Raw genomic sequence first — 12,256 nt, 5'->3', positions numbered from 1 at the left:
AATCATGAAAAAAGGATAGTGCGGGCTGGAGAGATGGCTCTGTGTTTAAGAGCACTGACTGCTCTTCCAGAGGTTCTGAGTTCAATTCCCAACAACCACGTGGTGGCTCACAACCATCTGTAATGGAATATGATGCCCTCTTCTGGTGTGTCTGTAGACTGCTACAGTGTACTTACATATAATAAATAAATCTTTTTTATTTTTAAGATAGTGCTTATTTTGTTGTAAGGTAATACTACACAACTCCTACTCATTGTGCATATGGTATCATGCAGAGACAGCAAAGAACATGAAGTTGGGGGAGGCAGAAAGCTGAGTCTCTGTGTAGTCCTGGCTGTTCTGGAACTTGCTCTGTAGATCGCTGGCCTTGAACTCCTAGATCCTCTAGGATCTAGGCCTCTGCCTCCTGAGTGCTGGGATTAAACTAGCATGAGCTGCATTTAAATAAGATTCAGAATCCAGAAACATCAAGCAGTTTGACCTGCACAAGCTCAAGGAGTATCCCGCACCTTCTGGTCATTTGGATGGTCAAATTCTGTTCATCCGTGCGTTCCCACCTGACACCCAGTCTATCTGGTCTTTTATACACACAATTCTTCTAAGTTTCAGGATTTTCTCTGATAGTTGCAAAGTGAAATGCATTGGGTCCCATTCACATTATTGATACTGATTTCTCCAAGTTTACGATTTGATTAATAATGGGCTCACGCACATTATAGCTCGGCGGAGTGAAGAGAGTGTAAGAACATCACCTACATCCCTCCCCCAAATCCTTGGCTTAGCTATGTTGAGTTAAAAAGATTAGGGCCGGGGTTGGGGATTTGGCTCAGTGGTAGAGCGCTTGCCTAGGAGGCGCAAGGTCCTGGGTTCGGTCCCCAGCCCCGGAAAAAAAAAAAAAAGATTAGGGCCGCTCTCAAATAGCGCCCAATGCTGTTCAATGATGTTTGTCAGGATCCAGTCTGAAGCACTAGTTCCCAGACAAAGATTCGTATTAAAGATCATGAATTTCTTAAAAAGCTATACCCCTTTCTTTGGAATGATAAAGAGGGCCTGCGTTTTCTCAGTTCTGCACGCCCTAAAGTTTTTAGAAAGATGCTCTTTGGAGGCGACTGACTTGGTCCCTCTTTGGTCCCCAAATGACGTAAAGCTGATCATTTCCAATTTGAAGATGCAGCCTCAGAAAAGAGGCACAAAAGCATGGCTACGGGGTTAGTAGCCTATCTTTGTACTTCATGACCCATCCACTCTGCCTCTACGTGAAGAGGATGAGCTAGGAGCAAGCCTTCGAGCAAGTCAAATCCTGAGGTGACTGTGCCTTTTCCAGGCCTACGGGAAACAGAAGGGCGGAGAAAAGCGAATAGAGTCGCTCTGTGGTTCGCTACTCGCAGCCGCCATCTTTTAGGGTGGGCTGCACACCCTCTCGGCACTGCGCCCGCGAGCACCAGTAGAAGAGACGTGGAAGCCGTGTAGGCCCTGAGCGAGGCCACAAAGAGAAAAAGCGCCTGCGCTTGGCGACCATGGTGGAAGGGCGGGGCCAGGGACGAACGCGCATGCGCAGTAATAGCCCGCCAAGCACCTGGATGAGGTGGGGGGCGAGGTAGAGAGGCGTAGGATTGAAGAGCGCTTGCGCAAAAGCGCGACGGTGCGGGAAGTGGGAGGGATCCGGAGGATGCTCGCGGAGGCGGGACTAGAGTGGATCTCGCGAGATCTCCTGCGGCCATATATACGTGCGGCGAGCCCGCGTCCTTTCCTTGGCGTGATTCCGTCCTGCGTGTCTGTTCTGCGGAACAGTAGGCAGTTGTTTTCCGTCCGGCTTCTCTCACACTGAAGTGCGCGCCTCCACCTCATGGAAGACTCGATGGACATGGACATGAGCCCTCTTAGGCCTCAGAACTACCTTTTCGGTAACTGACTGGAAGGGAGAGCTTGCGCAGGGCCCGGTTGTGGGGGGGGCGGGAGTCCAACCGAGGCCTGGCGTGTGGGGAACGCGGCGTGGGTGGAGGCCGGAGGCCCGGGAGGAATCACCTGGGCTGCGGAGGCCTTAAGGAAAAATCTGTGACCCGAAGGCTAGGAGAACCGCGTAACATGGGGCGGGAGCGGCCCAGCCTCGAGCCTCGGGCGTTAGAGAAGCGGTCGGCCGAGGGTGCGACCTTGCTTGTGGCGCGAACTTGGCATACGGAGACATCTACTCCGGTGCGAGAGTGCCCGCACGGACTGCCTCCGTGTGAATTTTTTTCCTAGTGTTGAGCCACGGGAGGTAGCACGGGAAAAAGGGGCCTGTGGAGCGAGGCGAGGCCTACCTCGCACTGTTGGGAGGGTACATGTGCAGCTCGTTGGATTGTCCAGGGGTCGCGTCTCCGGTTCCCCGTGGCGTCCGAGGGGTTCGGCCAGTAACGGGGACTGGTCCGAGCAGGCGCCCTGAGGCGGAGGGGCCGCAACCCTTAGGAGCACGTGGTTGCCACGTGGTTGGGGGTTAGGGAGGGGGTGTGGGCTCTACATCCGGGCTCTACGACTCTTGCCAACCTTCACCTTTGGGGTCCTGTGGATTAGTTAAGAGTGCTGGGCAGGAAATACATTTCAGTCCGCGATGACGCCCGGGTTTGGAAGGTCTTTGTTCATGTCTATCCATATCCACAGTGATAAACCCCTTTTCTGCCTCTGGTAGGCGGAGTCAGCCCCACGTTGCAGAGGACTGTACTGATGGTGCATGTGGCTTGGAGTACCCCTGAATCCACTTGCCTTTATCTAGAACTGGTTCTTTTGGCTGGGATGGGGAGAGGGAAGGACCAGTTGAGCAGACAGAGGGTTCACTTTGATATCAAGGCTTTTGGGGTTCTCACCTGAAGACTTGATGCCCCACTCAGTATGTGTTTTAAAAGAACGTCAGTTTGGTTTTCAAGGACTCAAGTTTTAGCTTATTAACAGTACTGAGATTTGTTAAATGAGTCTAGTATTTATAGCAATTTCCCTATGCTACTTGAAAGAGAGGTAGGTGTTCTTATATGCTGATCATGAAGGCATGCTTAAGCCATTCAAAGCTGTTCCTACTGGTGATGTGTAAACATTCTCATTTGCAATACTTCTCTTCAGAACTTAATTGGGTTAGTTGGGGTTTTTGAAATAGAAGGAAATATATATTGTGTTTAGCCTCAGCCAAGTAGTTTAGTTTCCAGTTTTATTTAAGTCGTTAAGTATACTGTGAAAACTGACAATGTAGCCTTGATGTAGTTAGTACTATAAGAATGAAAACTTTATAGGTTTCACTTACATTGCTTTCACAGAATTTTTAAGTCTTTGGATTTTGATATATGCCTCCTTGCTAGGTTTGCTTTCTTTTTTTGTTTTACAGGTTGTGAACTAAAGGCTGACAAAGATTATCACTTTAAAGTGGATAATGATGAAAATGAGCACCAGTTATCATTAAGAACGGTATGTAAACTTTGAAACTACTTAGTATTTTAAAAACTTTCAGCATCTTAGTAATTACTGATAAGCTAGGAATTTAATCCCTGAAAAGATAGGGAATTTTATCACTTGTAATTTTGGATAGCTTGGTCACTCTCGATAGGTGCCTTTTAATCTGCCAGCTTTATTCATTTATTAGGTTGTATTTCAGAGGAACAGTTTGTTTCTGTGGATTTCTAGTTCTAATTATGGGATTAATTTTCCATCAATAGTGGTGAAAGGTTAATTTTAATCTTTTATTCACAGGTCAGTTTAGGAGCAGGGGCAAAAGATGAGTTGCACATCGTAGAGGCAGAAGCAATGAACTATGAAGGCAGCCCAATTAAAGTAACACTGGCAACTTTGAAAATGTCTGTACAACCAACAGTAAGTACATTGCTAAGTTTTGGATTTTATGGTGCAGATCTTTTAAGACAGTGTCATTTAGGTTACACAAAGATGTCTCAGCAAAGATATATCTTGTCACCAAGATTATTTCTGCTGCTATTCTAAATAGGTTTGTTTGATTGTATAACTTGCTGGTGATGCCTGGTGTAAAACTAAAATTGCTTATTTTTAGGTTTCCCTTGGGGGCTTCGAAATTACACCACCTGTGGTCTTGAGGTTGAAGTGTGGTTCTGGGCCTGTGCACATAAGTGGACAGCACCTAGTAGGTAGGTGGTTTTTCCTTTTACTCTGTATTGCTTATTTCAGTATAGGCTACCTTTATTTTTTAAGCATTTGTGTGTAGACACATATGCCATGGCATGCATGTCCAGGTGAAAACGCAATTTGCCTAGCCCTTTTTCTCTATACCACATGGGTCCTTTGGATCAAACACTGGTCATCAGGTTAACCCTATGATCAGTGAGGGTTCTTTCTAGACTTCCAGTTTGGACTTTGTAAAGCATGTCTTAGCTCTACTTGATGGTGTGTATCTAGAAAGGTTTGACCTCTGTTCTTAAAGTACAGGAAACATCTTTTTCTGCTACCTTAAATAGAATCTTTAAAAAATACTATGTGCTATATACCCTTATATGTTCTTGTAAAGAGTTAGTATGTCTAATTTTATTTTAGCTGTAGAGGAAGATGCAGAGTCAGAAGATGAAGATGAGGAAGATGTAAAACTGTTAGGCATGTCTGGAAAGAGATCTGCTCCCGGAGGTGGTAACAAAGTCCCACAGGTAAAGACAGTACAATGGTTTTATTCCCCCTAGATCATTTTCTGGCTTTCAGATTGATTGGTTAATCACCAAGGATTTCTTCTGTTGCTCATAAATATTTTTCTTTCAGAAAAAAGTAAAACTTGATGAAGATGATGATGAGGATGATGAAGATGATGAGGATGATGAAGAGTAAGTATGAGTAATATGATCTCAGAAATTTGATAGTACATGTACTTGTGGTAAGGTTTTAGGAGGACTGATTTGCCAGTGGGCTCTGTAAAAAGTAATCGGTGGTTGATGTTTGGAAGGAAGTAAAGGTTTTCGTAACAATAAAGGATTTCGCATTATGATTTCTTGTTTTCCTTACTGACAAGCTACTCAATGGGACATGGGTTTTTCTTGGGAGAGAGTTTAGAAATAAGATTTCATGTGTTCAATATAAGTCAGTAAACAGCTAGATGGGAAGTACGGAATTCCTACTTTGAGTCTCACATGATAATTTGATACCTTGATCTTATAGAAGTTCTGGAATTGGTCAAGTATATTGACAATATATACTGAACTTAAGGTAACTGTTCAAAGCAAAATTGGTCTTGATGTATTTATTGGTTACATTTATTCATAGTAGTCAATAAGGGACAAATCTTGAGGTTAAGTTTAGCAGTTTCCACTGGGGCAGTAATAGTTCATAGATACCAATGAGGGTGAAGTAATAGACTGAAGGTTTACATAGTTAAGTTGGAGAGTCAAACCATATTGCAGAAGTTCTGGAATAAAAATGTCCTCAGAATGCAAAGAGGCTTTAAACACTGGTATGTGCTTTGTGTATATATTATATAAAAAGTTCTGCCTATGAATTCAAATCCTGGATCAGATACTCAATGTTTCTGAATCCTGGATCAGATACTCAATGTTTCTGATTTCCAGATTGACTTACATTTTCTTGTATGGTTTAACAATAAGTTTGGGGAGCAGCAAAAAATCCACATTCATATATATATATATATATATATATATATATATGGGCTTACAAAAATGGCATTTATGCAAAGATTTTGACTATTGCCATTTAAGGAAAAATCAAGATTCCCTTTATGGGATGCTGTTAGAAACTAGGTAATGAATCTATATATATGTGTTCTCCATAATAAGATGGTATTGCCTGGTGATATGGCCTTTTTTTTTTTTTTGAGCTGAGGACTGAACCCAGGGCTCTACCATTGAACTAAATCCGAAACCCCTGATACAGCTTTTCTTGAATCAGTTTTAGGTGCTGGATGAATGATGATGCATGGATTATGATGCTAAAAGCTTTTTTATAGGAATTGACATTGATTGTGGTAACAGAAAGCACCTCCATGGATTGGGTTGTAAGGCTAGTAATTTTTAACTCACATGTTGAGTAAACTGTCTTTTTTTTAAAGATTTATTTGTATGAATATACTGTAGCAGTCTTCAGATAGGCCAGAAGGAGGGGATCAGATCCCATTACATACAGGGTTATGAGCCACCATGTGGTTGCTGGGAATTGAAATCAGGACCTCTGTAAGAGCAGAGCAGTCAGTGCTCTTAACCAGTGAGCTCTCTCCAGCTCTGTAAGGCCAGTTTTATACTGACCAATAGTTAAAAATAACCAAAACCACTGGATTTACAGGTGGCTTTGACTTAATTCTAACAAGACAATCCCACTACTGAAAAGGTAACTTAGCAGAAATTCGTGCTTTTAACTTCATTAACACTAGATTGAAAAATAGTGACCTTGCTTTCAGAGTAGACTTGGTATGAAGTTAGACTTTATGTACTTATAATAGGATGTTTCAGTGACCACACGGATTCACCCCCTTCTAAAAATCATATTTTGTGAAAATTTTGTACTTCCTCTTAGTAAGTGCCATGTGGCTTTAAATCATAATCTCAGATCTAGATTGAAAGTGAGAAGCAGCAGCACCTTTTTTTGAGATAGATGTTAAGTAACACTCAAGTAGTTGGAGGTGGATTGTTAATTGCAATCTGACAACTTAAGCATCTTTAGGGAGAGCCAATAAAATAAGCCTTGCCAAACACTGCACATACACATTGGAATGAAGTATAAGCAGAAGAGCTTTGATAGGAGAAACGGGGCACAGGTACAATCAGAAGATGTAAAATTTTTTTGGTCAATTTTTTTACTTTCTGTATTACTGTATGTACAATAGTTCATCAACCCCATTTATGTCTGGCTTTGATTTTTGACGAGATTGATCCCTATGCTTAGTTTTTTAATGGCTAAAAATATCATGTGCATGTGCTATTGCTGTGGGTATTTGGGGTTATTCTCACCATGAGAGTTCTTCCTAAGTTTGCATCTTGAGTAATGTATGAAGCAGTGTCTTGTTTGGTTTATACTCCCTGGTGACTAAAATAGTCTTACATATTTATTGACCATACTAGTATTTGGGGAGACATGGTCTGTTTAGATTCAATTAGACAAGCATCTTTGCTCTAGTTAGGGATCATGTAAAAGTTAAATCCCCACCCTGCAGAAGGAGGATTAATCTAGCCCTGGCTGTCCACTAAAAGTGGCACTAAAGATAAGTAACCATCACCTGGCTAAAAGTTTAACTTTAAAAAGCCTAGATTCTTTACAGTTTGATACAACTGGTTTGATTGGAGATATTTGCTAACACTGAAATTAAACAACTGCATTTCACAACCCTCTGAAACAATAGTTTCAAGTAAATTATTTGGTTCTTAATATCAATCTATTCAAGTACTGGTGCTACTAACATTGCTACAGTGCGTCAATATGGCTTAGTTCTAAGTGTCTTGGCATATTTCATTTATAGTGATGATGATGATGATTTTGATGAAGAGGAAACTGAAGAAAAGGTTCCAGTGAAGAAAGTGAGTACATAAGATATGGAAATTTCTTAGTCCTATTAGTAAAAGCTGGCTTAGTTGTTAACTTAAAAATTGGTTCTGAGGGTTGGGGATTTAGCTCAGTGGTAGAGTGCAAGGCCCTGGGTTCGGTCCCCAGCTCCAAAAAAAAGGAAAGAAAAAAGAAAAAAATTGGTTCTGAGTTAGACAAGAAAATTTGAGGACTTTATCTTTTTATATGTGAGCTACAACTTGTTGATTTCTTTGGTTTAGGGCAGTTTAATCTGAGTTGATCTCTACTGGAGAGGGCATTTAATGATTTAAGATCATTTTCTAATTGCAGTCTGTACGAGATACCCCAGCCAAAAATGCACAAAAATCAAACCAAAATGGGAAAGATTTAAAACCATCAACACCAAGGTCAAAGGTAAGTACCCAAGTTAACAATGGATGTCATTCATCTATTTAGCAAATTCCGTGTTAAAAACCTTGTCTGCCAAAACTTGGTGTTTGTGGTACTTAATTAACCCTGTATACATAATAGATTGAGATTGTCGTGTATATTAAAATATCACGATACATAAATTTGTGAAGTGTGTCATGTACTGGGATGGACTACATGGCATCTGTAGTTGACTTTATTTTGTACACCAGCTGTACACCAATTCTGAGCTGTGTTGTGTGTGTATAACTTTCATGATCTAGGTATATACTTGTAGAGGTCAAATAATTGTCAGGAGTTGATTATCTTAAGAGGCCTATCAAGTTTGATTTTATCCTATCCTAACTTTGAAGCATCTCTCCCAACCCCTTTTTTAAATATGAGTACACTGTTGTCACTGTCTTCAGACAGTCTTAAGAGGGCATCGGATCCCATCACAGTTGCTTGTTATTTGATTTTTTTTTTTAAAGGATGACCTACTTGGTTCTCTGAAACTAGCTAGGAAGAATTACTACAATGCATCAATTTATATTAGCAACTTCTGTTTTATCTATAAAAGGGATTATAAGGATAATAGAAGTCCTTGTAGTTACTGCTTGTTAAGAACTGTACTAACAATTTTAAAAACTTTTTTCCAGGGTCAAGAGTCCTTCAAAAAACAGGAAAAAACTCCCAAAACACCCAAAGGACCTAGCTCTGTAGAAGACATTAAGGCAAAAATGCAAGCAAGTATAGAAAAAGTGAGTAAAAATTACCTTTAAATAGATTCGTCTTTCTCCCACTTTAAATGGTACTAACATGGGAATTCAGGTTAAAAAGTAGATTATAACAATAATCCTGTGCACTCAAAATTTGTAAGGGTGCACTCCAATCTTACATTGTCCTTTCTGGGGTTATGCTGTAGAACCAGCAGAGGGCGCAGTTTTCAGTAAAATTAAAAACAGCTGGAAAAGTAAGACAAGTGTTTGGCTGCCTGAGATTATAGCTAAGATGAAAAGGATCACCACCAACAACAATTTGAGTTATTTCTGTGCCTTCTGTACCAGAGCACCCTTAGTCCATGACCTGAAATTTATGTGTGGCTACTAAAAGGCTTTCATCTAGTCTTAGGTAGAATTTCTTTCTTGGCCATTTGGCTGGAACTAATACATTATTATATAAACCATGTTTGTGTAGAAAATTGAATAATACACATGATTATTGGAGAATTAAAGATTCTCCATTATGATTCCAACATACTGAGAATACATGTGAAAGATAAGGAAATTGCCCAGTCTTGTCCTGTCCTGTAGGCCTCACATGGCTTCAGAAGTTTCTTCCTTTGCAACCACGAATGGATTGGAATTTAGCACTTGGCCAGCACATATATTTCTTATTTAAAAACTGTAAACTTAAGTTTCCTGGTGTCGCTGATTTATTTTTTATCCCTTGCATACACTGCTAAAATGATGCCCCTCCCCCCCATTTTAATGTGGTCCTATCTCCTTGGTTTAATTGCAGGCGCATTGAACATTCCTGGGCACTACTGGTAAATTAAGCCCAAAGATGGGGAAAGAGGAAAAGGAGAAACAAATATAGTACCATCAACAATCCAGACTGAAGTCTTCTATTTTAATCTCAATCCCCTTTCCTGATTGGCCATCCATTCCCCCTTGCAGGCTGGAAGCAATCATTTTCCTAAAGCATTTTTCTTTTTCACTCTTGTGATGCAGAAAACTTGACTGCTTTTCTATATCACTTGTGCATATGCCTTAACTCTGACCATGTTTTAATTTTAACCTTTGTATCCTTAGCTGCTCGAAATAAATTTTTGAATGAACCAATAAGGATGTATGTGACAATATTTTTAAATTGTAGTGAATTATCTTCTAGGTGATGGAGGCAATTTGAGTACTTTATACTCAAGATGAATCTGGAATTTGGAAGCCTTAGACTTGCTAAGTGCATAAAAATGAAAAAAACCTAAAATTTATAGAGAAGTGGATTTTATTTAGAATAGGGATAAATCTCTGTAGTGATAACTTTATGCTGGTTACAGTTGTACCTAGCTTGTAAGAGTTTTGGTGGCAAAACTGATATTGCTGATACTGTGGTTCACTGCCTATATTCATAATTGGAAACATGCCAGGTCGGTGCAACAGTGAGGGTAGCTTTTTAGAACCCTTTGATTGTGTGCTTTCCTAGGTTATTGGAACACTTTTATAAACAGTTTTGATTTAATTTGGTTTTTGGTGGTAGGTGATGACACTAACTTTTATTATAATAGGCACCAAATTGCTGTATTTGCATGCTGGTAGAACCATACAGTTTTAAACTGGCAGTTTGGAAGGAATTGGACTTTAAGCAGTGAAAAACCACTCTGAGTTTTTGGGCCTCGATGTTTTTTGTTTTTTTTTAATCAAATGGTAGTGTTGAGGGATAGTTTGTAATGGCATGCAAATCTTTGGAAGTTTTCTAATTGTGTCTCACTTCTGTGCTTGTCCTTAATAATTAATGCTTTCTTCCTCAATAGGGTGGTTCTCTTCCCAAAGTGGAAGCCAAGTTCATTAATTATGTGAAGAATTGTTTCCGGATGACTGACCAGGAGGTAACTGAATTTTCTGTGGACATGACCAAATCTAAAATTTTCATTGTGATTTATTATGACTCTTTCTTTTAGACTCTTAAGTTGTTGGCTTCTTGTAAAAGGTTCCTAACCACAGACAGTACTTAAATACATGGAAAGAATTTAATTGGCAGACTGAGCAAATAATTTTTAGTGCACATTTTTTCCCCAGCTTTTTAAATAGTTGGTCAATTATCTCTTGGTTACTGAACTTAGTTTTACTCTTGGTAGTGTGTTGGCTAAGGAAATAGGCTGTGGCTTTTTATTTGCTTTACACAGTCTGATATTTGCTCTCTTGGGAGTGGTAGTGTCTTCTCCAGATAGCGAAGGGGGGGGAGAACAATATTGGTAAAATCAAACTAGGATAGGTTAAAAAGCCTCATGCAAGTGAGATAAATGGTATGGTTTATTGTGGTGGAGTCACTTGGGCCATGCAAGGGTGTGAATTTAAATTTTCTATTAGTTGTAAATAGGAAATACGGGTTTTGTTAGACTTTCTGTATGAACAGTTGATTTAAAGGGTTTCATCAGTCTGAGCTATAGGTGTCTATCCAAACTTCATTAAGAATAGGTTATGTCCCTTTGGGTTTTTCCAGGTTGTGTTTTTTTGCTTTGTAATACTTGCCTGGACTTTACTGTAAACTCATTCTGAATCCCTAAATAGGGTTGACCCACACAGACTGAGGAGGCAGCATTGGCCATAAAGTCATGGCTAAGCCATTTAATTAGGAGTCTCATTCATGGCTATGTTTGAGTTAAAATTCTGCATTTTCCCTTTGTATGATGAAAACATTAAATTTAATTTTATAAAGTTAACATTTCTTTACCATTTTTCCTTTTTTACAGGCTATTCAAGATCTCTGGCAGTGGAGGAAGTCTCTTTAAGAAAATGGTTTAAACAGTTTGAAATAATTCTGTCTTACTTCATTTCTGTAATAGTTGCTATCTGGCTGTCCTTTTTATAATGCAAAGTGAGAACTTTCCCTACTGTGTTTGATAAATGTTGTCCAGGTTCAATTGCCAAGAATGTGTTGTCTAAAATGCCTGTTTAGTTTTCAAGGATGGAACTCCACCCTTTACTTGGTTTTAAGTATGTATGGAATGTTATGATAGGACATAGTAGTAGTGGTGGTCAGATGTGGAAATGGTAGGGAGACAAATATACATGTGAAATAAACTCAGTATTTTAATAAAGTAGCCCTGTTTCTATTTGCTTATTTAATGGTTTCATACTTCATCGGTGCCCTCATCCCAGTTAAGTGTTCCTACTATCCCCTCAGCTATTTCTGAGCAGTCATTCCCATCCATGTAAGTCTTTAGTTGTGGACATTTAGGGGACTAACACTTAAAAACACCTTCTGTACTGAGATTCAGATATAAGTTGCATCTAACCATTCTGGTTCATTCACTCTATTTTGCTGGGATATTAACAAAATAGCATTGTAACAGTGCATGGGAGAATCCATATGTGAAAATAAAACTTGATAGATAGTTTTAATAAATTCTTAGGCTATCTGTATAGAATTTTTTCAATCTGATGGTTTGGGATTGAGACTCTGAAGTTGTCTAGCAGGTCACAAGGTAGGTTAGAAAGTGTGGTACAGTTTGTCTATTCCTACTCACTTGAGGTAACTTTCTAGTCAAAAAAATAACCTTCACTAAGGAAATACTATGCATGCAGGTGTATACAGCTATTTGGTAAATAGATTAGACTAATATCTGCATATTAAGCTAAATGTGCTT

The 12,256-nt window shown here is 39.7% G+C and overlaps 1 protein-coding gene across 1 annotated transcript; it reads left to right on the top strand.

Annotated features, from left to right (window-relative positions):
* Positions 1 to 1,640: 1,640 nt before the first annotated feature.
* Npm1 (nucleophosmin 1) lies at positions 1,641 to 11,730 on the top strand. Its single transcript, XM_032912618.1, has 11 exons — positions 1,641 to 1,904; positions 3,350 to 3,429; positions 3,712 to 3,831; positions 4,025 to 4,118; positions 4,522 to 4,628; positions 4,738 to 4,799; positions 7,436 to 7,493; positions 7,810 to 7,893; positions 8,547 to 8,648; positions 10,421 to 10,495; positions 11,360 to 11,730. Exons 1-11 carry the CDS (start codon positions 1,847 to 1,849, stop codon positions 11,396 to 11,398), a joined length of 879 nt encoding a protein of 292 aa, XP_032768509.1. The 5' UTR covers positions 1,641 to 1,846; the 3' UTR covers positions 11,399 to 11,730.
* Positions 11,731 to 12,256: the final 526 nt, after the last annotated feature.

This window comes from Rattus rattus, chromosome 9, assembly GCF_011064425.1.
Source record: "Rattus rattus isolate New Zealand chromosome 9, Rrattus_CSIRO_v1, whole genome shotgun sequence".
Classification (NCBI taxonomy): Eukaryota; Metazoa; Chordata; class Mammalia; order Rodentia; family Muridae; genus Rattus; species Rattus rattus.
Note: the sequence above shows the minus strand (reverse complement) of the source record. Positions and strands in the feature narration are given on the sequence as shown.

Excerpts from the sequence above, each read along its gene's own strand:
- Npm1 (XM_032912618.1), top strand. The coding sequence starts at position 1,847 with ATGGAAGACTCGATGGACATGGACATGAGCCCTCTTAGGCCTCAGAAC. Across the intron at positions 3,430-3,711 it reads ACCAGTTATCATTAAGAACG|GTCAGTTTAGGAGCAGGGGC; the intron begins GTATGTAAACTT and ends TTTTATTCACAG. Across the intron at positions 4,800-7,435 it reads GATGATGAGGATGATGAAGA|TGATGATGATGATGATTTTG; the intron begins GTAAGTATGAGT and ends TTTCATTTATAG.